Source organism: Dermacentor variabilis, unplaced genomic scaffold, assembly GCF_050947875.1.
Source record: "Dermacentor variabilis isolate Ectoservices unplaced genomic scaffold, ASM5094787v1 scaffold_15, whole genome shotgun sequence".
Classification (NCBI taxonomy): domain Eukaryota; kingdom Metazoa; phylum Arthropoda; class Arachnida; order Ixodida; family Ixodidae; genus Dermacentor; species Dermacentor variabilis.
Genome location: NW_027460313.1, coordinates 947,692 through 971,459, shown reverse-complemented (window position 1 = coordinate 971,459; position 23,768 = coordinate 947,692). Strand labels below are relative to the sequence as shown.

Here is a 23,768-nt window from a genome sequence, read left to right as displayed (position 1 = left end):
AATGTTTCTCTCGAGTTTTCCTAACTCTTATTATACGCGGAATAAACCTTTTTTTTTTTCCCATTTCGCGTCCCAAAAATTTCACCTCGTACTATATGTGGGTTCGTGTTATACGCAGGTTTTTACGGTATATGCGCAAATTCACTACGTACATGTCTGTGCTGCGAAATCATTTATAGCGACACGTGACTGAGAATTATTCAAGGCAATGTCTGTTATTTGTGTAATCTGTTGCATCAGTAGATGAAGTAAAGTTTAGAGAAATAGTAAAACAGACTAACCGAATGTATGCGTGTTTTTGTTTTACATCGTACCCTAACAATAGAGATGTACTTCTGTTTCGTCTGCTTGTTCCCATGTCATTCAGTCACGCGTGCAGACAACCAAACTACAGTAATGCCTTGTTATAACGAAATCACTTTACTCAAAATATCGCTTTATTTGAAATTTTTTCCAGTCCCTACCCAAACACATGCATTTTGAGCTGCATTACTCGAAGCGCACAAAGAGCCTGACCCACATAGAGCGAAGTGGTGAGCGGAGGCATCGGCGCCGCTCAGCGGTAGCAACCCTTTTGCGCATGCAGTGTCAAGTTAACACCACTGACGAATTAGTCTCATACAGGCACAGAACAGGCCGTAAAGTACGAAACCCACGGCCGATGACCGCCTAGTGACGGGTACCAAGCGAGTGCCGAGTGCTCCCAGCTGTTTACTGCGGAGCGAACGGAAGTTGTGAAATTCCATGGTGCAGCACGCCCGAACCGTTAATCTCGGTTGCAGTCGTATTGCTGTTGTCCGCCGTGATAGAATCCACACGAAAGTACAATTTTCCTGACGGTTTGCGATGTCAGAAAACTGTGGTCTCTTGGATGCTGAAAAGTGGCCAGAAGACCGCAGGCAGACTTGTGCCGTAGCATTCCATGTGGTGCGCTCGATGAGCAAAGTTTTACCACTCTGTAGAGCACTTCTGGTGTTGAAACGTGCCGAAAAGCACAAACGAAGTGTCCCTCCGAATATAAGTGCCATGCTCGACACAAGGAGCTATGTTAACAAATCGGCAAGACGACTTTTGGGGAAGCTGGTCTAGAAATTTGCTCGCTGCTTGCCATAATCGGTTTGCATTTCAATAAAACACCACCCCTAGCTTCGTTGCACTTTTGGCGGTGCGAATCGACCAATAACTTGCCGAAAACGCCCACCAATTTTCTCGAGCCGGTCATGCTTGATTCGCGCCAACAGACTTTAGACAAATGGTTTAAATTCGTGGTAGGGTCATTGAATTTTGTTCCTAGACATTTTTCAATGGTGCAGACGCGACAGTGTGCGAACACCGACACTCGAACCGTAGAATTACCATAGCTTCGTCGACAATGGTGCACCAAGAAACTCTCGTTTTGCAAACTTCACAGCTGCATATCTCGGGAAAAAATTGCCCAGTGATCGTGCAAAGCCCCTACTGCAAAACCGTTGTTTTCACGATCGCACTGCATACCCACAATGAGCTCTTACTCGCCGTCATGTTAACTCCTCGCCTCCTCGCTGCCAGTTTCGACGTCGCTGCTCCTCCAAAGCTGCCCTCTTCTGGCCTGCCCTCCCAAGCACAGTCTTCCTCCTTCTTGATCTCCAAAACTCCAATCACCTTTCTTCCGCTACACGTGAAGCCGATGCCAAGCCCGCCATTGCAGCTGTAGCCAGCGCACACTGACAAGGAAAGCGAGATGCCCTGATGAAACTTCTGCCTTCTGCGTCGCCTGCCGCATTGAGTCACTTTGGCACAGACGACGTGTGCGTTTAGATCCGTGTTGCAGGCCATGTGATTGTATGTTATTTGGAGTGCTTCGTTACGCATGCCTCGCGTGTGCTTTTGTGGTCTGCAGTGATAAATGGCTCCGTCAGTCTCAGGGCGAAGGTGTCCGACTTTGGAGCAGAAAGTTCTGCTGAGAAAAGTGGAAAAAGGCGGCCGGTAGAAAACTGACATCATGAAGGAATTCGGCATAGCGCAGTGTACTTTATCCACTGTATTGGAAAACAAGGAAGCTGTGCTGGATGGCTTTCAAAAGAGCTTCTCGGCAAAGAGAAAGAGGGATCTTAATTCAAAATACCCCGAAGTGGAAGGTGCACTTCTATAGTGGCTGAAGAATGCCAGGAGTGAAAATCTCCCCGTACATGGACCTGCACTTACTGCAAACGCAGAAGCTCGCGCCCTCCAAACGGGCCATAAAGATTTCAAGTGCAGCAATGGCTGACTTGAGGGGTTCAAGAAACGACATGGCGTGACCTCAAAGTCGATTGTTAGCGAAAGCGCAGCTGTGAACCGCGACACTGTAGACTTATGGCGCCAACATCGGCTCCAAGCTCTACTTGAAAAGTATGAAGACAGACATCTACTACAACCTAGATGAGGCTGCATTTTTCTACGAGATGCTACTGAATCGCACATACTTGCATTCCTAAGTTCCTCTTATACGAACGATGCGAAGACAGGGCAATACGTTTGCCTACACGCATTTGTATCTGCCGCCATTAACTGCGCAGTGCGTTTCGCCTGTGCGCCACAAGATGGCGCCAGCCGCCTCACGTACGCGTCGCCCACAATTGAGCTATGTGTGGGGAGAAAAAAAAAAAGTGTGAAGTGAAGCAGCGCCTACTCTTTGCGAGCGTGGAAATGCGCCATGGAACTAGCAGCGGACAGCCTGATTGATAGAAGACTGTGCTAACGAAGTGCAATGTCGTATCGCTTGAAACGACTCAAAGTACGAGCTCGCGCAGGGCTGCCGTAATCATGACGGCTGCAACCAGGGGCCATGCCGATCAACAGAAAAGGCGGGCTTTGTGAACCTGGGCGAAAGCCCTGGATCCAATGTGGTGGAAGCCACTGACATTACCGAGCTCTGGAAGCATGTCGCTACTGACGATGAAACAGGTGGTGCTTCGATGGAAGAGTTTCTGAGTGCAGATAGTGCAGCTTCGTTATGTGAAGATACCTTCAACGGGGCGATCATTGTTGCAACAGACGGCGGCGTTGTACGTCGGGGGCAACGAGATTGACAATGACCGACCCGTCTTTGACACCAACCCCAATGCTCACGCGAAGTGCACTGTCGTCGATCGAGTTGCTCATTGATTTCGTGCATGCTTAATTATTACCGCTAGTGTTTGCGCAGCAGCTGCACATCGCAGTTGTGAACCTGAAACTCTTGCAAAAGTGCAAGTGCGGATTTCTGACTATTTCAGCGTGCCTAACGCTTGATACGCTGTTTAGAGGTATAAATAAAGTTTTTTTCCGCCGGCTACTTTATACAATGCCTATTTTTTGCGCAAGTGGCAAATTTGGTTTCGGAGCTACACAGGTATGTTCGGCAGCTTATTTTTACATCAGTCCAGATATAGCGATGATCGGTTATGACTATTGCATTTTTCGTTCTTGATATCGTTATAAGTGGACTGCACTTTATAACACAAGATAGTGTAGATATGGATTTTGAAATACTGTATTTACTCGAATCTGACGCGCACCTTTTTTTCCGATAAAACTGGTCCAAAAATTGCATGCATGTTAGAATCGAGTACGACCCTAAATCCACGTTACCATATCGCCATCGGCATTCGAAAAATGGCCGCCTCGTATGCGCTTCTAGCCTAGCCTGCCGTAGCTTCCTCCACGTTGTACATGTAACCAGGTGCTGGTGTAACCTAGTCTACCGCCTGTTTTCCCGTTTTCTGCATTTAATCAATCAGCATGGAAGCGCTGACTGCGAAGACACGCTGAGTCCACCATGATGCCACATTTAAAAGGAAAGTTATCATGTGTGCGGAGACGGACGAAAATCGGGCCGCATCACGGGCGTTCTGAGTTCACGAAACTTCCATGCGGGACTGGCGCAAACAGAAGGAGAATATTTTAGCCAGAAAAGCAACAAGGAAGGGTTTCAGTGCACTGAAGCTGGACCGCTTCGCCGAAATAGAAGAGCTGCTCGTGGAATACGTGCAAGAGCCGCGAGCGGCACAGCAGCCTGTGATGACTGATCTGCTCAAAGTACGGGCAATGCAGTTAGCCCTACAGAAAGGGCTAATGCGGAGTGACTTCAAAGCGAGGAGGTGCTGGCTATCAAATTTTATGAAAAGAAAAGGCTTTTCTCTTTGAAAACGGACAGGGATGTGCCAAAAATCGCCCGAAGAATATGAAGAGAAATTTCAGTTTTCAGCGGTATGTTTTGAAGTTGCGCCATAGAAACGGCTACCACTTCGGACAGATTGGAAATGCCGATCAGACGCCGCTATACTTTGACATGCCTGCCACCACAACCATTTTGTCTTCCGGACACGATAAAACTAATCACTGCAATGCTTTGTTGCACTGCAGATGGGCACAAGCTGCCCCCGTATCTTATCTTCAGACGAAAGGCGCTCCCAAAAGGAATCATGTTTCCGAGTGGAGTGATTGTATGCGCAAATGAAAAAGGTTGGATGACCACGGACTTGGTCGCTGACTGGATTGATAACTTTTGGCGGAAGGGACCCGGCGGCAGTTTGGTTCTGCGTGGGATGCCTGTGCTCGATGCATTCAGGTGCCACCTTGACCAGCGCATCAAGGACAAGCTTGCTGCGTGCAGCACCGACCTTGTCGTGATACCGGGTGGCATGACATCGCAGCTCCAGCCGTTCGATGTTTGTTTGAACAAGCCAGTGAAAGATAATATTTGGGCGCTCTACACCGAATGGCTTGTCAGTGGCTGCCACAAATTCATGCCCGCCAATAAATTGAAGCTTGCCTCGCTGCAGGACTTTGCTGGATGGGTGAAAGATGCATGGTGCATGATCACGTCTGCCATGGTCAACAAGGCCTCTAAATAGTGCGGGATTTGGAATGCCATGGACGGCACTGAGGATGAAATGCTTTGATCTGTTGATAGCGATAAGGAGTTGTGTGATAGCGACGATGAGTGATATCTATTGCCCCACCCGACTTGTACTGGCGCAGTGAAAATCTTGGCGGCAAGGTACGCCGCTTCCATTTGTGTTTTTATTCATCGCAACTTTTGTGTATTGGGAATAAATCTGTTTTTCCAAATGAGAGAAAATAGTATTTCAATACGAAAGCACAAGGTGTGCGGTATTTTACTCTTTTTTTTTTTTTTTTGTCATGGAAAACGGGTGCTCGTTACAATTGAGGTTTTCATTTTTTTAATTTTTTGGTCACGGAAAATGGGTGCACGTTACAATCGAGGGCGCGTTAAAATCGAGTAAATATGGTAAGAGCGTCACAACAAATATAGCCGAAACTGAAGATCATAACTTGCTGGAAACGACGTTGAGCTTCTCAGCATGACCTCCGCGCTGAAAAATCTCAGAGGCTGCATGCTGGGGGACTTGCGTTGTAACGACAACCACTAGGCGCACACTTAATCTGCTTGGGTGTTGTTTAAAGGCTGCTAACAAGAAAACTATGCAATAACCAGCATTGCGACTTTGCCGAGATTACTTTAGCAGGGTATAACAAATTGTATTGATAGCAAATTTAGCCAAAGTGAAATTTCGTTTCAGTTGGCCTTTAACCTTTCAGTGTCGTGTTCTCTCTCTCTCTTTTCCAAGGTGATGCACTCCAGTGTTCGGGGGGGTCTCGGATACAGTAAAAGCTCGTTAATTCGAACTTCAGTAATTCGAATTTCGGGATAATTCGAACCGTACTACTTGGTCCGGCCTAGCTCCATAGAAGTCCATGTATAAAAAAGCCCGTTAATTCGAACGTGAGTTGGTTCTGCCATGGTTAATTCGAACTACGCGCCGCCGCGCCTGGGCGGCGTGCCGCCTGGCACATGGCCAGAGCAGGCCTTGTCGCGAGGCTGCAGCGGCTGAGTTGCCTCCAAAATGGGGAGAGAAGGAAAAAGCGGGTAAAACCGGTGCCAGCACCCGGCGCAGAGGCTGGAGGGCAAGGGGTGACAGCTGTGGCAACAGCTATGCCCTCTCTCTACCTCCGAGAACTGCGGTTTCCGGTTTTGAGCCGCCGATCTCAGAGGCCTAAGAATCTTGTCGTATAGCTGCAGTTGTTAACCGATGGATGGCGCAACCAGCACAAAAAATACAGCGAATCCAGTACATCGCAGCGCCGCTAGCGCTCGAGAATTGAACGAATAGGAGGAGCCTTCGTCAACGTCTTTGTCCTGAACTCGCGGTGGTCTCGGCCGCTTTCGGCAGCCTCGAGTTTTCTGGTTTTCGGCGCGCTTACGACCTTTGTTGTGCGGATCGCTTGAAAAGTTAGGCCTCGGTGGTGTGCTTCGCCGTGCTGACGTGCGGTTTCAGAATGGCGTGCGCCCGCGGTAAATACTACTGCGCCAAAACACTGAAGGATAAATGCGACATCTTACGGGAAGTGGACGCCGGGGTCTTGTCGAAACAAGAAATCGCCAAGAAGCATGGGATACCGAAGAGCACGCTGTCCACTTATATAAAAAATAAGAGGGCGATTGAAGACGCCTTAGAGGCAGAAGTTGCCAGGGAAAGGAAGAGGATGCGGCTGGCAAAGTACCCCGACCTCGAAAAAGCGCTTCTCCTCTGGATTAAGGAGATGCGTGCTCAGGACATACCGCTGAGTGGCCCCGTCATATTGGCGAAGGCAGCGGACTTCGCCCTGCGGCTGGGCTACGACGACTTCGCAGCTTCAGATGGGTGGCTGCACCGCTTCCGTGAAAGGTACGACCTTGTGTTTCGTGCGGTGTCAGGAGAGATGAAGGCTGTTAACTTGGAAACATGTGAAAGTTGGCGCTCCGAGGTCCTGCAAGGCTACCTACGGAAGTACTCTCCGCAGGACATTTTTAATGCTGATGAGACAGGCTTATTTTTCAAGTTACTGCCCGCCAAAACGATCACGTACAAAGATGACAAGTGTACGGGGGGTAAACGAAGCAAAGAGCGAGTAACGGTGATGGTTGCGGCAAATATGACCGGAAGTGAAAAGCTACCGCTGTTTGTGGTAGGAAAGTCGAGCAATCCTCGCTGCTTCAAGAATATCAGGTCCCTCCCAACAGACTACGCGGCAAACAGGAAGGCTTGGATGACTGGAGAGTTGTTTAAGCAGTGGCTCATGAAGGTAGACAAGAAGTTCGAGCGCCTTCTTCTTCTTGTCCTTCTTCTTGTCGATAACTGCTCTGCGCACAAGATTGAAGTTCAAACGAATGCCGTTGAGTTGGCCTTTCTTCCAGCCAACACAACGGCAGTGCTGCAGCCCATGGACCAGGGCATTATAAAAAATTTGAAGACATTTTATCGGCGCCACATACTAGAAAGAGTTATTCTATGCCAGAATTACGAAGTGACGCTCTTGAGTGCACTGCATATGCTTGTGCGTGCTTGGGAACAAGTGACAGGGGCTACAATAGCCAATTGCTATCGCCACTGTGGCTTCACCACGCAAGGCAAGCACGTGGACGAGCCACCTGCGCACGGAGACTGCGTCACTAGCGTCACCGCTCCCATGTCGGACGTTCTGAAAGACGTTTCCTTTGCCGACTACGTAGACGTGGATGCGAGCGCAGTTGTCTGTGGTGTGACCACAGACGAGGACATCATTTCCCAAGTTAAAAACATAGAGCCTGTCGCTGCCAGTGACGACGACGAGGAAGACGACGAGGCACCGGTGCGGCCCTCCGCTGCGGAAGTCATGGCCGGACTTAATGCCGCCCGCCTGTTCTTCAGTTTTGAAGAAAGCGAAGAGGAAGCCTTCCGCAACATTCGCTCTTTAGAGCAGAAAGTGCTTGCTGTTGCCTTCAAAGAAAAAAAGCAGACCACAATTACGGATTTTTTCAAACATTAAATTGAACTGGCGCCATGCCCTGCTGCTTCCTGGTCGCGGTGTCCTGTTTTTCTTCATTGCTTTCGTTAGTTCGAACTTCGTTTAATTCGAACTGAGATGGCGTCCCCTTGCGGTTCGAATTAACGAGCTTTTACTGTATTATCAGACGAGCACAATGGTTTATATTCAGTTATTCAAAAGGGAAAATGTTATGCCGATAATGGCAAATGCACTTTTTATATGGTTCTTGCATTCCGATCTCCTACTTAATTTTATTTTGACGCACATGCTTCCACGATAATACTGCCATGGTGGAGTCAAAAAAGAAAAACCCACAAAATTGCGACAGATGGCAGAAACGCAGAAAGTTGTGGCTTTGCACTACGGTGCAGATATTTGAACAGAGAATCACCACGGTTGCGACGAACAATGTCGCCCCTCCCATCTGGCGATGTGCGTTCTGTGCGCTGCAACCACACCCACAAAGGGGGGGTGCATTCAGCAACGTACTAAAAAACCAGACTGAGCAAACCCAGAGCGATGAGAACATACACTTTTAGAAATATACAACAGATGGCAGAACTACCTCAGAGCTTGCTAAGTTCGCCCCACTGTGCCTGTCCAAATGGAGACTGCAGAGACTGTACTGGTACAACATGGCGGCACAAAAACACGGAAACATACCGTTGCATCAGTGATGCTTAAATGGTCAATATGGCCGACTTGTCTCCAGTTAAATTGATTTTGTGGCCCATTTGACCCCAACTGATGGTCCTTCCTTGTGCGCATGCTTTCTATAGGCCAAGATGATTATTTTGACCCTGAATTTGACCTTTGTTGCCTCACTTGACTGAGTGAACCCAGTGGTGTTGGCGGTGCTCAAAATGCAGATTTTTCATGTGCTCTCAGCAGATGGATGGATGGAAAAACTTCATTTTCGTCAGAACGCATGTGCGGACGATTCCGTGCTAGATGGCCATCAGCTCATGGCTGACGGCGACCTGGGTGGCCCACTCCACGGCCCTGGTCTGAACGACCGGGTCTGGGCTGGCCAACACGGCCTCCCACTGCTCGAGAGAAGGATCACGCATAATATCCGCTGGTGGCGGCGCTATGCTACAGCTCCATAATATGTGGTCATAGGTGGCCAGTTCTTGGCACCATTTGCATTCCGGCTGAACGTCCGGGTAGGTTTTGTTTAACATGTATGGGTTATAGAAAGATCTCGTCTGCAATCTTCGCCAGACGCTTTCCTGCGCCTTCACCAATTGCTTGTCCGGTGGAGGGTAAATTCTCCGCTCAAGTGTGTAATGGTTAGTAATGTCGTGAAAGGACACCAGCCCATCTCTCGTGGACCTCCCCGGAACGTCCGGCTCACATGCTCGGCTGACGAAACCTCGAGCATTCATGTGAGCCGCCTCGTTCCCAGGGTTCCCAGAGTGTGCCGGCACCCAGACAATTTCCACCTCCATAGTCCCTCGCCCCGTGGCCCGATTTAGTAATCCTGCCGCTGTGGCAGAGATTCTGCCCCTCGCCAAATTTCGGATGGCTGTTTTAGAGTCGCTGAAAATCAGGTCAGCTTCAGTATTACCTATAGCTAGCGCTATCGCCGCCTCCTCTGCAGTTTCTGAGGAGCGGGTTTTGACTGATCCAAAGGTGACTAAACGTCCCCGCCTGTCCACCACCACAACTGCAAATGCGTCCTTGTGCTTATACTCGGTGACATCTACGTAGACTGCCCCATTGTACTTACCGTACTTAGCATGCAAAGCTCTGGCTCTTGCCTTCCTACGGTTCTTATGATGTATCGGATGCATATTTTTAGGCAAAAGTTTTATGTACAAGCCCTTGTGCATTTCTCGCTTCACCTGAATTTTCACGTCCCCGGCTGAAGGATCAACTCCAATGCCGATCCTCTCCAATATATCTCTCCCTACTCTCGTTTTGGAAAGTCTACTGAGTTGCATCGCCAAGTGTGCCTCCCGCAGTTCTTCCAAGGTGTTGTGCACCCCTAATCCCAGCAGCCTTTTGGTAGAAGTATTGTTAGGCAACCCAAGGGCCGCCTTATACGCCTGTCTAATCATAGCCTCCACCTTGCCTTTCTCCGTCGCATCCATCTTCATATAAGGCGTCGCATACACTATTCTACTTCGCACAAACGCCTGTACCAGCTTACACAAGTCCTTTTCCTTGACGCCTTGCTTACGATTGGCGATTCTCCTGATAAGTCTCACGGTAGCATTGACCGTATTTTTGAGCCTTTCCAAGGCCTCCCTATTCTTCCTGTTAGTCTGCAGATACAGACCCAGGATCCTGATCGTTTGGACCTCAGTGACTGGTGCACCCCCCACTTTCACCTTCAGCGGTGGTGGCGGCACATAGTGCCTCGCATGTATCCCTCTTGGTTTATGCCTAAGCACAAAAAGCTCGGACTTGGGCTGAGAGCACGAGAGTCCTGCCTCCCCCGCTAGCTCCAAGTTTCCTCCAATTGTGCGTCGCTACCTCTTGTTACCCATGGAGTAATGTCATCCGCATAAAATGTATGTTTAAGTCCCGATAACCTTGCCAGCCTGGGCGGTATCTTGATCAAGGTGAGATTAAACAAGAACGGCGATAAAACCGACCCTTGTGGTGTCCCCCTGCCCCCCAACGGGAAAGGATCCGATTTAAATTCTCCGACTACAACCTCCGCAGTCCTGTCCTCCAGAAATGATCTGATGTATCGGAAGGTTCTACCCCCCGGTCCTATGTCCGATAGGTTCCTTAATATTGCCTCGTGGGTGACATTGTCAAAGAAAGGCCTTTGTGAGGTCGAGCCCCAAGATAGCCTTGGTGCCCGTGCCGTACCCAGGATCAGCAGAGGTTCAAGCAAAAGCAGCAGCTCATGATGAATGATTACCATGTTTGCCAGATTGTAATGCACACATATTTTCCAAGAGAATGGGTTCACATTTGCTGCTGCATTACAGTGGGGTGTAAAGCGGCACTTGTGTCGTTGGCAACTCTGAGATGTGATTACTTTCATCATAAAATCTCAATCAAGAGGTGCCAGCCAGGGCCCATGAAGCCATGTTGCATGTGTTTAGTCTTGCATCACACAATGAATTTCAGTGTATTTCTTAGCACGTATTGAATACCTTGAAAGTGGTGCCATTAAGCAGATATGGCTAGGATTCAGTGACAACATAATCATGAGCACGTTTTGGGTAAACTTCGCTTTTTCCCTCTTCTCTAATTCGCAGCAGCGGCAGCTCTTTGAGGCCCAGGAGCAGCGGCGGCAGAGGGAGCAGGCCGAGAAGGAGCGCCTGCGGCAGGAGCAGGAGAAGCAGCGCTCTCTGCCAGCCCGCCTGGCTCCTTCCACCAGTGTCACGGCTGATGGCACCACCACCGAGGATGAGGGGCGCCGTGCAGCACCACCCCCTAGCCCAACCGAGAATGCTGTCAGTGAGCGTGAGCGGCAGCGCCTGCGGGAGCAGGAGCGACGGCGCCGTGAGGCGGTCAGTTTCGGCTTTTGCAGTTCGCCCTTTAATATAGTCGGTAACGACACCTTCATAGACACTGCCGCACCTCACAAAGCCAACCTATAAAAACAAACGAAACTTCAGAGAGCTGGAAGCCTTTGCCTTTGGGCCTGTACAGCCACTGAGGCGTGCTTTGTGCGTGACGGGTCCAATTACCAGCAACCCATCTTTGCTTCCGTGCGAGGGATGGCAGCGCAGGTGCCTAGCACTGCACCTTACACCATGGCTGCCACATTGTGTTCTCACTCCAGACAATCCCGGCATGTGGTTCCAAGCAGCAGCATTTCTGGTGCTGTTCCACAAATGCTTTTGTCCATCTACTTTGATGCGTGTGATGTAGAGGAGCGAAATCTCTTGAGGATGATGTATCATTGAAAGTGATGGCTCGAGAATATCTGCCCTGAGTACAACTTGCCTTTGCTCTTTGTACGCCATCGCGGCTGGTTATGGGCGAGTTTGTCACTGAAAACCGCTGCACACTTCTTATTATGGTGTGTTTTGCCTGGTTGTCTCATCAAAGCTTCCCCTAAACCAATTTCCATAGTGCATGAGATCTGCAGTCTTTTCTTTTTGGTCAGAATTCAGTATAATAGCCTGACACGGAAGAGGTTAATCGCTGCCCTTGTCAGTGCAGGTATACAGTCGAAACCACTTATAACAATATTCAGGTGCCACGAAAATACCATTGTTATAACCGATAATTGTTATAACCGGGTTGGATGACAAAATAGGGTGATGGCAGAGCTGTTGTGAGAAAACTGTAATGGCAGGGAGGCCAGTGCCCTTCCCCACCACCTTCCTCCATCAGGCTGCTGATAGCGTTCACTCATTTAACTGCTTCCTGGACGCTCTGATCGTGTGTAACAAGCCGCGGCTTCTCCGCGTTAAAGAATGGCACTGCTATAACAACTGCAAAGAGGTGTCATGGGTGGCAAGCAATATGTGAGTACCGCAGAGGCATCGCTTTGGTGACCCCGAAAAGGGCCTTTTAAAAATTGCAAGAAATCCAGAAGAAATGTTGAGGGTGAGATCACCACAAGCATCCGACACATACTTCTCACTGTCTTGCACGAGAAAACCCTACGTTCCTCAGCCTTGCTTGCTTTACGTGAAGCTTGCCGACATCCTTCTCCGAGGCATCCAGGTGCTCCACAGAGTGAAGCGGAAGGTTCCTTACGAAAACGAAGCCCCAGAGCAACTGAATCATCTGCCGGGCCTCCCGTGAGGACAACGTTGAGGCAGCCTACCCTACCGCGTCATTGCTGCTGCCGTCGCTATCTGATGCAAGCATGGTCGCGACGATCGCCGCATTGGTTAGAAGCACCTAGTTTCCAAATCTACAGCCGTGAGCTTTCTTTTCATGGGCAACGTCGTGCATTGTCGATGAACAGCGGGCGGATCAGCCATCTTCCATTTCGGTGATGAGAAACTGCGTGGCCAGGAACGATTTCAATGCAAACAACGAAGACCAACGCGAGCGATTAAGCTGTTTGCAGAACTGCACGGAATGAGAAGCCAGCGAGCAACATGCAAGCAGCCTGCAAGCGGTGCAGTTGGCGCAGTCCATTCGTGTTTCGGAGGGAAGGGGGGGGGGGGTGACGGGAGAGAGGCATGCGGAGATGGCTAGAATATAAGCGCACGGTGGCTGTTGGAGCAATAGCCCATCGTGCAGCGGCTTTAATTTCTCGTTTTCTTTCTTTCTTTTCAAGGATTTCGCATTTCACTACCTTTCGGCTCGGACACCCAGCAGCCAAACTTCATCATTATAACGGATAATGCGGCATCAGGGCATTGTAGTAAGCCGGTTATTTCACCGTGGAAAACATACAAAAGTTGATGGTGCAGCAGCTATAACCGATATATTGTTAAAACCGGTATCGTTCTAAGTGGGTTCGACTGTAGCGGGTAGAGTTAGTGCCACTTGAAGCTTCTTGATGATACTGACGAAAATTCACAATAATAACCAAAGAAGTGACCCAGGACCATTGTGTTGCTACTTGAATTGTTAAAACAAGAAAAAAGAAAGAAACACTGCATACATGGAACTCGCACGACAAACTGCAGATGCAGCCTTTAGGACTTTGTTGCTTGGCTTGGCTTGTCTTGTTCTTTGGGCAAGGCCAGTGACGGCTGGATCAACTAGGCTTCATTAGCTTTTGTTTTGAGAAGGCAACGTGGCTGATGACCATGCTAGCAACCTATCAAAATAAATACAGGCGAATCTATATAACTAGAACTCGAAGGGGCCCGAAAATTTTTTCGAATTAAAAGGACTTGTTCTCGAAGTAGTGCACCATAGCATGATGCATGAACGGTGCGAGTCGTGAAATATCGCGGCGTGCAAGCACACAGCGAGCGAGGACCACAAAACTGCCCACGCCAGCCAACGCCCGCCTCCCGATAACAGCAGAAAACTAAACTTCAAAGAGCAGTGGGCGCCGGCGCGGAGACCGTCAAAGGTGAGCAAGTTACGAGGGAGTTGAGAGGGAGTGCGAGGGGAGCGTAGTTGCGGGGAAGGGCAGGAGGGATTTGCTTTCCTACCAGCGTGATGGATGGCGCTAATTACCTCTGCCACCTAAGAAGTTGAGTTGCCAAGGACGAACTGGGCCTCCGCCGCTGCATCTCTCTGCGTGCTTGCGTGCTTTTTCCTTTGTCTGCTGACATATCAGCGCTGTGTTTACATTCTTCGTCCTGCGTTCTTAACGCGAGTAATGTCTTATCAAGATGACGAAGCCGTTGCCGCTGATCATCATCATGTTGGTGTGCTCCCTTCTGTTGTGGCGTCACCGCGTTCAAAAGACGAGAATGAGGTACTGGGTGTCGCCTTCGTGTCCTTGTATTCGGGGTCTGTCTTGTCATAGAGAATTGGATGTGGCGCACTGTCTCCAATTACCTTTTCATCGGGACGCCTCAGTTTATACTTGTCATTGTAAAGAAACAAGCGCAAACGAGACCAAACCAAGCCAACGAAAACAAGCGCGAGCGAAAGTTGACTCCAGCAGACGACAGTACGAAACTAGCGGCCCAGCGGAACCAGACGCGAGTACGAATAGTGTGGTCGGGCAGGTCCGCATGACACCAGTTTTCTGCGTGTATGTCACTGTAGGAGCCACTTATTGGTGTCCTCCGCTCATGGCGAGCCGTGAAAAATTGACCCACGACCGATGCCTCGCGTGGCGCGCATTTTGCCGCTAGTGCAGCTGGGGCATTATTTAGCGCGAGACACGTGATACGATTTTAGGTGTGATCTGTCGTACGGCGCGTCGTGTCTGACTTGCCACATACGACGATTCGGGACAAATAGTATGAGTGAGCGGCGCGTAGCTCCGCCAAGAACCTGCCAGCGCCCCTGCATGGACACCTGGAATACTGCTTAACTTCGCAAAGAAAGTGAAAGCAAACATGTTTGCGCAGCTATCTCCTTTTAACCTAACGATGGCAATATAAGCATGTCAATGCATACACCATAGACACATTTCCACAAGGCTGCGTACATAGTGTCTGCTTCCTTGACAGCTACCGATGGCTAGGAGCCAGCAGGCATAGCTCGCTTGGCCGCTGAATCCGACACCGGTGGCGCTTGCAACGTGATCGTATGCAGCTCGTGGGAAACACTTGGGAAGACAGCTTACATGATGTCACGCCGTCTCGGCATGCGCACTCTTTGCACACACAGCAGATTACCTCTAAAGCAGGGTGCACGGCTCCGTATGCGCTCAGCCGTGCTCACAGCCACGGCAGAGATGCGCGCCAGAAAACACGACTTGCGCACGTAAGCTCGCTCCTCTCCCCCTCTTTTCCTTTGCTCGCGCAGGGAGGCGGCACCTGTGCATGAAGCCACCATCTTTCTTTCTGACCCTCACACACTTTCACTCGCACCTATAGCACAAAGTGCGAGGGGTAAAATAAGGTCTTGTCGCACTTGGACTTTACAAGGAAACATGATGCGGCATCACTTCAGCAGTTGCTCTTGTCATGCCGCCTGTAATTTGAGAGGTGCGTTCGCAAGCAGCCTCTTGTAATTCAATCATTTGACCATCTGTGTTTTCGTGGAAGCTTCCATTTGTCTCCGCATTCCTTTGCTGCTGAAGTGAAATTTCGTTATATTTCAATCGCATACAAACACACTTTGTTATATTGGGGTTCTAATTACATGGTGTTCTATAGACAACAGGTTACGAAGGGTTAAATACTTTGTTATATCAACAATTTCGCTGTATTGAAGTTTGTTATATTAAGGTTTAACTACAATATTTGAAGTAAGTGTTGTTGAATCTATAAAAGTGAGTATCATGCCTTGAGGCTCCGAAATATTTCATGTACAGGAACAAAAGATTGTTTTGTAGATCATTCTGCACAGAAAAAACTTGAGTATGCTATAGTGTTGCCTAATATGAGTCATTACGATGAAAAACTACAAGTGAACAGACTGGAGTGTTTAGGCCATCAGCAAATCCATCTCGTGCTCATTTTTATGACACTCGTGAGAAAAGCTTTTATGGTCAAGTTTTAATAGAAAGCTGAGCATACTGTCTCAACAAGCTGCTTGGGTCTGCGTGTTCTCACCTAGCTGAGCCTTTCTTTTTTTTAATTGTGTGGACAGAGCTTTACTGTCAAAAATTCGTGCTTGCCACATAAGATTTCTACACTGCTCACTCGTGTGCTGCAGTAGCACCTTTTGCAAAGCACAAGTGTTCAAGGTGACCTGTGTACTCCTTGCAGATGGCTGGCCAGATTGACATGAACCGACAAAGTGACATAATGGCAACTTTCGAGGAGATGCTGTGATTGGCCAGGAAGCACCACCGAGCATAACTGGCCCACCCCATGATGACGATGACTGTGCCTCGTGAGTGGTGGTGGTGACTTGTGATATAAGACTGCACCCATGTTTCCTAGCATCCTGTGCAAGGCCAAGACACACTTGCCAAGTTTCACCCCGTTCTGGGGGTGCCTCTCTTTGCCAACCACCTTTAGCTCAGTGGCAAACAGCGCCACCCTTTCATGCAATGGGACAGTCCTCATGGTGTAAATAGGGACAATCAACGCTGTCTGTGTGCGCGTGTGTGTGTGGCCAAGCTGTTATCAAGCCCCCTTTGTTTCAACCTGGCATACCATGGAGGTGTGCTTTGTCATATTCGTGTGGCATGCACAAGCATCCTTATGGAGCTTGTCAAAACTGTCTCCAAAAGGTGGCTGCGTGCACGCATTGTTCGGGTAGCAAGCAACAACAAGATGTGTTGGAGAATTTGTTTCTGGCGGGCGGGTTGTTGAGAAACTTTTGTGTTGCAGATGTTCTTTTTTCTTTTTTTGAAATCTTTTGCTGCATAGTGAGAGTGTCTGGAAAGTTAACTGGATATTCATGCACTGTGTTGTTTTGAGTTTGCAGTGGCTGCATGGTCATGTAGCCTCTCTCTTTAGCTCCATAATTTTTTATTTCTGCTGCCACAAAAAGAAAGCCATTACAACGGTCACTTGTGTAACTTTCTTTTTCACATTTTAGATTGGGCACTAATTTTCACATCCGTTACTGTAGTGCTATTGGCTGTTAAGTGTGCTTGTTAATGTTTGTCATTGCACTCAAATTTTTCCCGGTTAGTGGCTACATGATCATCTGCATAAAAATTGTAGTGGCACATGGCAGGAGTGATTGATAAGTTGTACTTGTTATTTCCACCACTGGATGTTTAGTGCAATCGGCTATTTTTGCAATGGCTGCATAGTGATGCAACTATGGTCAGAGTTCAAATTGCACACAACCGGCGATGTGTGAACTTTCTTTTTTTTTTTTTTTTTTTTGCAATTGTGCATTGTTTTCTAAAGTTGTGCTCGTGACTGCACTTGAAGTTTCTCCTGTATCCGTGTGGCCATCTCTGTATCAAAATTGTGGTTGACAGCAGCAATTTGTGTTTCATCTTTGTTCAAAAACCTTTAGCAAGCTATCCCAGCTCGGCGTGGTAAGTAATTGCAGCCCTGCTCTACACAAGGGTGGCTCGCCATGTGACCTCCGATCAAAGCACTACTGGCTTCACTCAAATAGGTGAAGCCAGAGGGCATGTTTGACAGCCTGCCAAGATAATCGTGGGCTTTTTTTTTTTTTTTTTTTTTTTTTTTTTGTCACCACAAAATGTGGATTCCACAGACAGTGGTATTTTGTCCTTGTCTCTGGATCCTGATAGGTGGGATCTCTTGTCACTGCAGCATTTTGGTTTTTAGTTTCATCTGCTTCCCACAATACTCTCACTACTCTTTGGTTCAGTTTGATTTTATGTTTGGGGAAGGTCAAGGTGTGTTTTGGAGCTGGTATCCAGAGGCAAGTGTGGGTGGATGTGTGTGCATGTTAGGATATCAAGCCCAGGCCTGGGTGGTGTGTGTGTGTGTGTGTGTGTGCGCGCAGCACGTTGATTTCCTTCACATGGTGTTTTTTTCCTCACCCAACATTTCTCTTGTGCGAGAGGCTTTCCAGGCACCAAGTCTTGTTGCACCCGTGGTGGTATACATACCCTCATTGGATTTTTACTGCTCATCATTTTGACAAGGTCTTAATCCACATGCATTGCCATGCCTGCAGCAGGAGGAAATTGGATGATAGCCTGTGGCTACAAGTCAAGCTGTCTCTTTTCAGAGCATATCAGGCAGTAGCAAACAAATGTGGCCGCAACATTTAACTATGGTATGCGTGCTTGCAGTCTTTGTAGTACCATTCAAGGAAGACTTGGGAAGGGGGGGGGGGGGGGTGCTGTGCCTGGAATGTATGTAGGCTAGGTGTGACAAGCTGGGCTGTAGGGTTCTAAGCGGTGCATATTTGACAGATTTGTACATAAGCTACGTGTGCATGCTTTCTTTTCAGGACCTATTTATTTTGCTGTGGTTGTAACAACCTAGAGGATATATATATATATATATATAGATGTCTATATATATATATACATAACATATATATATAAATATGTTTCTATTTGCTTGTCCTTTTTTTTTATTCCCCTGTAAATACGAGTGTCCACTGCATTGAGGCAATGGAGGCAAATTGCTGTTTCCTGCTCTTCTCTCTCTGGATGTCTGAAAGAATTGTGGAAAGTTTTTAAAATACAAAAGCAGCGGCAACTTTTAAGTGTACTGTGTTATTCTGTTTTCTGGCCTGACGGCATCCTTCATTGTTGCATAGTGTTTCGCAAGTGCCTCTTAGAAACAGAATGCATACGTGGCCAAGTATTGCCAAGCTACACTCAAGAAGGCTGCCCAGCCTACGAAGTTGTGGGTGTTGGCACAATCGCACAAGCAGCTTGCTTCGCCTCCTACATCACTGAGCCGGTAGTGTGCTGCGCAAAATGTGCGAGAATGGATGAGCAGGTGCACCCCCTGCAGGATTCCACCGCCAATCAGTTGGGTTGGGTGTGATACATTAACAACATAATGTCTCCAGCACTTACACAAGTCTTGGGTTAAAAAACTCCTGCTCTCGTAACGTATAATTTGCTGAGCAAAAGTTGTGTGAAAGTTAAAACAATCGAATAGTCTCACTCTTTTTATTTAGCCGCTAGGTGGTATCGCACACAGGCAGCATTGTTTGTCGTCCGCCACTACATGTGGGCATATCGTCTGCTCTTCTGTCGTGTCACAAGAATGTTCAGCTGTCATCAGTTCAGCTGCCATCAGCCGTCAGATACAAGCGGAAAGCCCAGCTGTGTTATATCACCTTGGCCACTTCCTCAAACTTTGAGGCAAAAGCCGATCGCATGACTCACTCTCGGAGGAGGAAATGGCAGAGGCGAAACGACTTGATTACAGCAAGCATCTGATTTTGCCTTGCCAAAGCCCATTCATTGACTTTTTGCTTAAAGGGACTGACAGCCAATTTTCATGGTACCTATATATTTTAATGCAATGGAAAGGTTACCAGTCAGAGTTGTCTAATCATGAAGTGGTAACATGGAAAATGCCGTGGAACAGGTTTTATCAGAATTTTTTGATCTGCAGTGAGAATGTAGTCGTTCACTGAAAGCATGCTGAAAACTGTGATAAGTGAGCACGATAGCAATTATACGCAGGCATTAGTGGGCAGCAGATGACGAGTGCGGCCATAACTGTGAGAAAGTATTTTGTTTATTAAGTTGATTTTCCTGCGATTCATGTTTTCCAAAGTGTTAAAGTATTTCTGCAATAATAGCTACGTGTTTCCTACGTTTCCTGTCCAACTGCTTTGGTGTTTAACCATTCAAAACGAAACCAATCGGATTGAAAACGAAACAACGCTTTTGCATGTGATACGCAGTTCAGCGTGTCGCCATAGCCATGCATGTGCTTTTGATTTCCGAAGCACAGGGTAAAGCGCAAGTGTCTAATAATATAATACATGCAATTTTAAGCAATAATTATGTTGTACTTGATAACACAATTTACGTACGGTAATCTCGTAGACTACATCCGAAGTACCAAGATTTCACCTCCAGGCCTCGCTTCTTGGGTACTTGTTTTTGAATCTCTGCTAATTTATAATTCCTACTTAAATCGCAAACAGTGTGCTGGATTCTGTCATTATAAGTTGTGGTCATTTCATTTCCATCACCGTCTCGCAACACATTCTGGCCAGTTGTCAGTCCCTTTAAGATGGTGGTGAAATGGTGCAGCGTCTGCCTCTTGTGCAGGAGGTATTGGGTTCGAATCCTGGTGCCACCAGAAACCCGCTGTTTTTTTATAATGGATAGAGATGGTACCACAACCTGAGCCTCAGTTTTTTGTAATTGTTCTCAACTCGAAAGGAGGCCCTATAGATATTTGCGAGGGACTCTGGGTGCCCCTTGTCCCTCCGATAGCTTTGGTGAAATAATCTGCCACTGCTTTGGAAGGCAGACGAGTGCTGTCACCGGGTGCTACTGGTAAAATGGGTACAAGCGCACTCCCGGCCTGGTGCTCGGAAACAATGTGAGCTCCAGACACTTGGAAGGACATCCACCTATTGGGAAGTTGGTGGCTCGTGGCTGCTAGACTCCTTTATTCCTGTCAGATGGCCACTGCAGAAACTCTGCCAGGGCAGCGACGATAGCACAGGATTAAGGAATCCTTTCATTCATGGCACTCGATGAAGCGAGGGGACGAAGGACCACGCAAAGGTGGAAACGCCACAGAAGAATCTGTGAATAACGCGACAGCAGTATTGAGGACCACTTTTCAGGCTGAAACTGTTCTAAACTATTGAGCCCAAAGCGTGGTTTACGAGGCCTCTCCCATACACACCCTAGAAGGCAAGCCGGGTGCCAGGCCAAGGTCTTAAGGTCCGTCTTAACCGGTTGGGTCTCTGGTGGCGGGTTTCGAATGAACCACCTCCCGAAGCCAAAGTGGACACCCTAACCATGGCTGCAATGGGGACCATGGCACTGCGTTTTTACAGCGAAGCTGTATATGGTTAGTTTCCAGCGGATCGGTGTCCGTAGACCAAGAACTGTAGGTTGATCCCGAAGATAGTGCGATACCGGGCCGACCCACAGCAAAGATGAAGCAGGCTTGAAGCACTCCACCAGCTTGTAAAAATAAGTTTAATATCTTGGGTCCAAATATAACCTTTATCAGATACTAAGCTGATAACAACAGATACTACACTTTGACCCGCGTCGGCCATGTCTACATTCGCACCGCCCTCTCTTTGTTGACGTTCCAAGCGTTTGCGTATCTCCTTTCCTTCCACTCTCTCGTGGTACAGGTCCCGTCAAAATGTCACGTGTGTCTATAATAGTTTCCTCTGGCTCCTAGGGGCGTCGGTCCCGTTGTCCACGCGAATGTATATAAAAATCACGATAAATGAGTCCGTACCCATGTTCAAAATTTTGTCACCCCTGTGTCGTGCGCTAAACAGCTTCGCTGGTCATCCACCTTCACAGAGTGGAATGGCTCATGATTTTTTGCTTAACTGGTGGCAGCGCTAGTAGTATGGAGGCGCTTTAGCCAAAGCCATCAGTGCTGCCGGGGAAAACAGCATATATGCCGTTGTGACAAAGGTTTGTTGAGACACCAGCATGCAGTTGCCTGCGTTACGGTGAACCGTCGCCAACAGCGGTGACGCTGTATCGTGATGCCGTGAAAGTAAGTATTCTCAATCTTAATGGCTGCTCCGATGACAGTGCTCGTAGCATCTGAGAGCACTCTATGGGGAAGGAGAGTGATTGAAAAGTACCAGCCAAATGCAAGGCACGCGCTCCCTTTCAACCAGTCAAAGACAATGCTGCTCGTGAGAGCGGTCTAGAGTGCTTCGAAATGACCAGCCCAAGACTCCGTAAGTGTGCTGTGCCAGGTCGAGCTTTGCAGCAGCCGGCATCTGCTTTCTGGTCTAAGGCTATAGTGCAGATATAGAAGCTTTGTGCAAGGACACTATCTCCACTACTGCCAGCGAGGAAAAGGAGGAAGAGAAAGAGAGAGAGACAACTTTATTTATCCCATCTTAAAGGGGAAGGGGTTGCGGTAAGAAAGCGAGGGAGGTTATCCTACTCGCAGTAGGCCTCCTCTACCACCTCAGCCCAGCTCAGGATAGCTTCCTGAAGTTCGGGGTTGTAGCTGCGCATGGCAGCCTCCCACAGCTCCCTACTACTTGAAACACTACAAAGGTTAGGGGGAGGGGAGTGGTTCTTGCATTGCCACATAATGTGGTTAAGGTCCGCTCTGCTAGCAGGACAAAACTTGCACGCTGAAGTAGGGTATATTCCCTGGTGAATTTTGTGACGTAAGGCAGGAGATAGAAAAGTGCGAGTCTGTAGTTTACGCCATAGTACCTCGTGTATGCGTGATGACCGAATCATTAAAGGAGGGAGGGTTAGGCGACCTAGGTGGTAATGCCCGCAAATGTCGTGGTTTGTAAGTAATCTGTCTTTGGAGGTGATTGCTGGAGGGAGATTATTGGCATCTGAACTGTCCCCTAGTCTAGCCTGTGCTCGGTTCGTGAAAGCTCGAGCACTTAGGTGGGCCGCTTCATTGCCGATTAGGCCTGCGTGAGCAGGTGTCCAGATTAAACTCTGAAGTTGGGTTGGCGGATTGTGAGATAGAATGGCTAGGGCTGGTCCTGCAAACCCTACCCGCTCCGAAGTTGTGTATGGCAGTTTTGGAGTCACTTACTATGACAGAGTAATTAGGTATTGTTGCGGCGAGTGCCACCACCGCCTCCTCCTCCGAAGAGGCTATAATGGATGCTCCCGTCACAATACTGCCAGTGGAGTCAACGACTGATATGGCGAATTTGTGTCCACACAGATACTCTGCGGCATCGACATAGAGCACGTCTTTGTAGTTAAATAACTTTTTCTGCAGGTCTTTAGCTCGTTGTTGCCTTCTATGTTCGCGATGAACAGGGTGCATATTCTTAGGGAGAGGAGGGATATGAAAGTGCTCATGTATAGAGTGGGGAATATTGAATTTCTCATTGGTCATGGGTGCTGGGGCAATAATTAGGGAGTTTAGGATGTGCCTACCAGTGTGGGTGTTCGATAAGCGCTGGTATTGAGTGGTCAGGTGGGCTTCTGCAAGCTCACTAAAAGTATTCAAGGTACCTGTAGCCAAAAGTCTCTCAGTAGAAGCTCTACTTGGCACTCCAAGGGCAAATTTGTAGAGTCTGCATATCAGTGAATTAACTTTATCTTGCTCGGCCCTGGTTAAGTGGAGATAGGGAAGGGAGAATGTGATTTTACTGACAAAAAACGCCTGTATCAGTCTTAGCAATTCTGCCTCGTGGAGACCTCCGTGCTTATTGTACACCCTTCCCTATTAGCCATGTGGTGTGACCTACGCTGGCAGTAACCGTTTGAAGTGTATACGTATTGAGTCGGTTAGATTGAATGGGCATGCCAAGTACACGGATTTTGTCTACTACGGGAATTTGCTTCCCCTTAATGTTAATCTGAATGTTCGGTGTAACGCGTTTATTTGCGGATAGAAGTAACAGCTCAGATTTGGTGGGCGAGCACTCAAGGTTCATGAACCCGGCTCTCGTAGCCACTGCATCTGCAGCCTCTTGTAAGGTATCTTGAATGTAGCCATCCGAGCCACCCTTAATCCATAGGGTAATGTCTGCATATAAAGAATATTCGAGATCCGGTATTTGTGCTAGCTTCCCAGCAATAGACCTCATAGCTAGGTTAAATAGAAACGGCGCGAGCACAGATCCCTGAGGAGTGCCAAAGCTACCTAGGATGATTGGGGGTGAAGTTTGATCATTGAGACTTATGACAGCTGTCTGATTGGTAAGAAATTCACGGATGTAGTCATGCATTTTTCTACCACAGTTAATAACATTCAATTCACGTAAGATAGATCTATGATCTATGTTGTTGAATGCACCGCGAAGGTCGAGTCCTAAGATAGCTTGGGTGTCTTTACTAAACGTAGGAGTGAGAAGGTCATGCTTGAGCCTTAGCATGGCATCCTGGCAAGAAAGCGACTGGCGAAAGCCAATCATCTCTGGCGGGAATAAGTGAT

The 23,768-nt window shown here is 48.2% G+C and overlaps 1 protein-coding gene and 1 pseudogene across 19 annotated transcripts in view; one reads left to right on the top strand and one right to left on the bottom strand.

The window, feature by feature from the left end:
• The window catches only part of LOC142567954 (bromodomain-containing protein 3-like), a 177,921-nt gene extending 159,502 nt beyond the window's left edge, over positions 1 to 18,419 (top strand). For all 19 annotated transcript variants that reach the window (XM_075678038.1, XM_075678037.1, XM_075678040.1 and 16 more), the window contains 2 exons: positions 11,034 to 11,288; positions 16,035 to 18,419. In XM_075678038.1, coding sequence (XP_075534153.1) covers positions 11,034 to 11,288; positions 16,035 to 16,100 — 321 coding nt within the window. In that variant the 3' untranslated portion in view covers positions 16,101 to 18,419. The remainder of the gene's footprint in view (positions 1 to 11,033; positions 11,289 to 16,034) is intronic.
• Positions 18,420 to 20,748: 2,329 nt separating this feature from the next.
• LOC142568017 (U2 spliceosomal RNA) lies at positions 20,749 to 20,928 on the bottom strand (annotated as a pseudogene).
• Between the last annotated feature and the right edge of the window lie 2,840 nt (positions 20,929 to 23,768).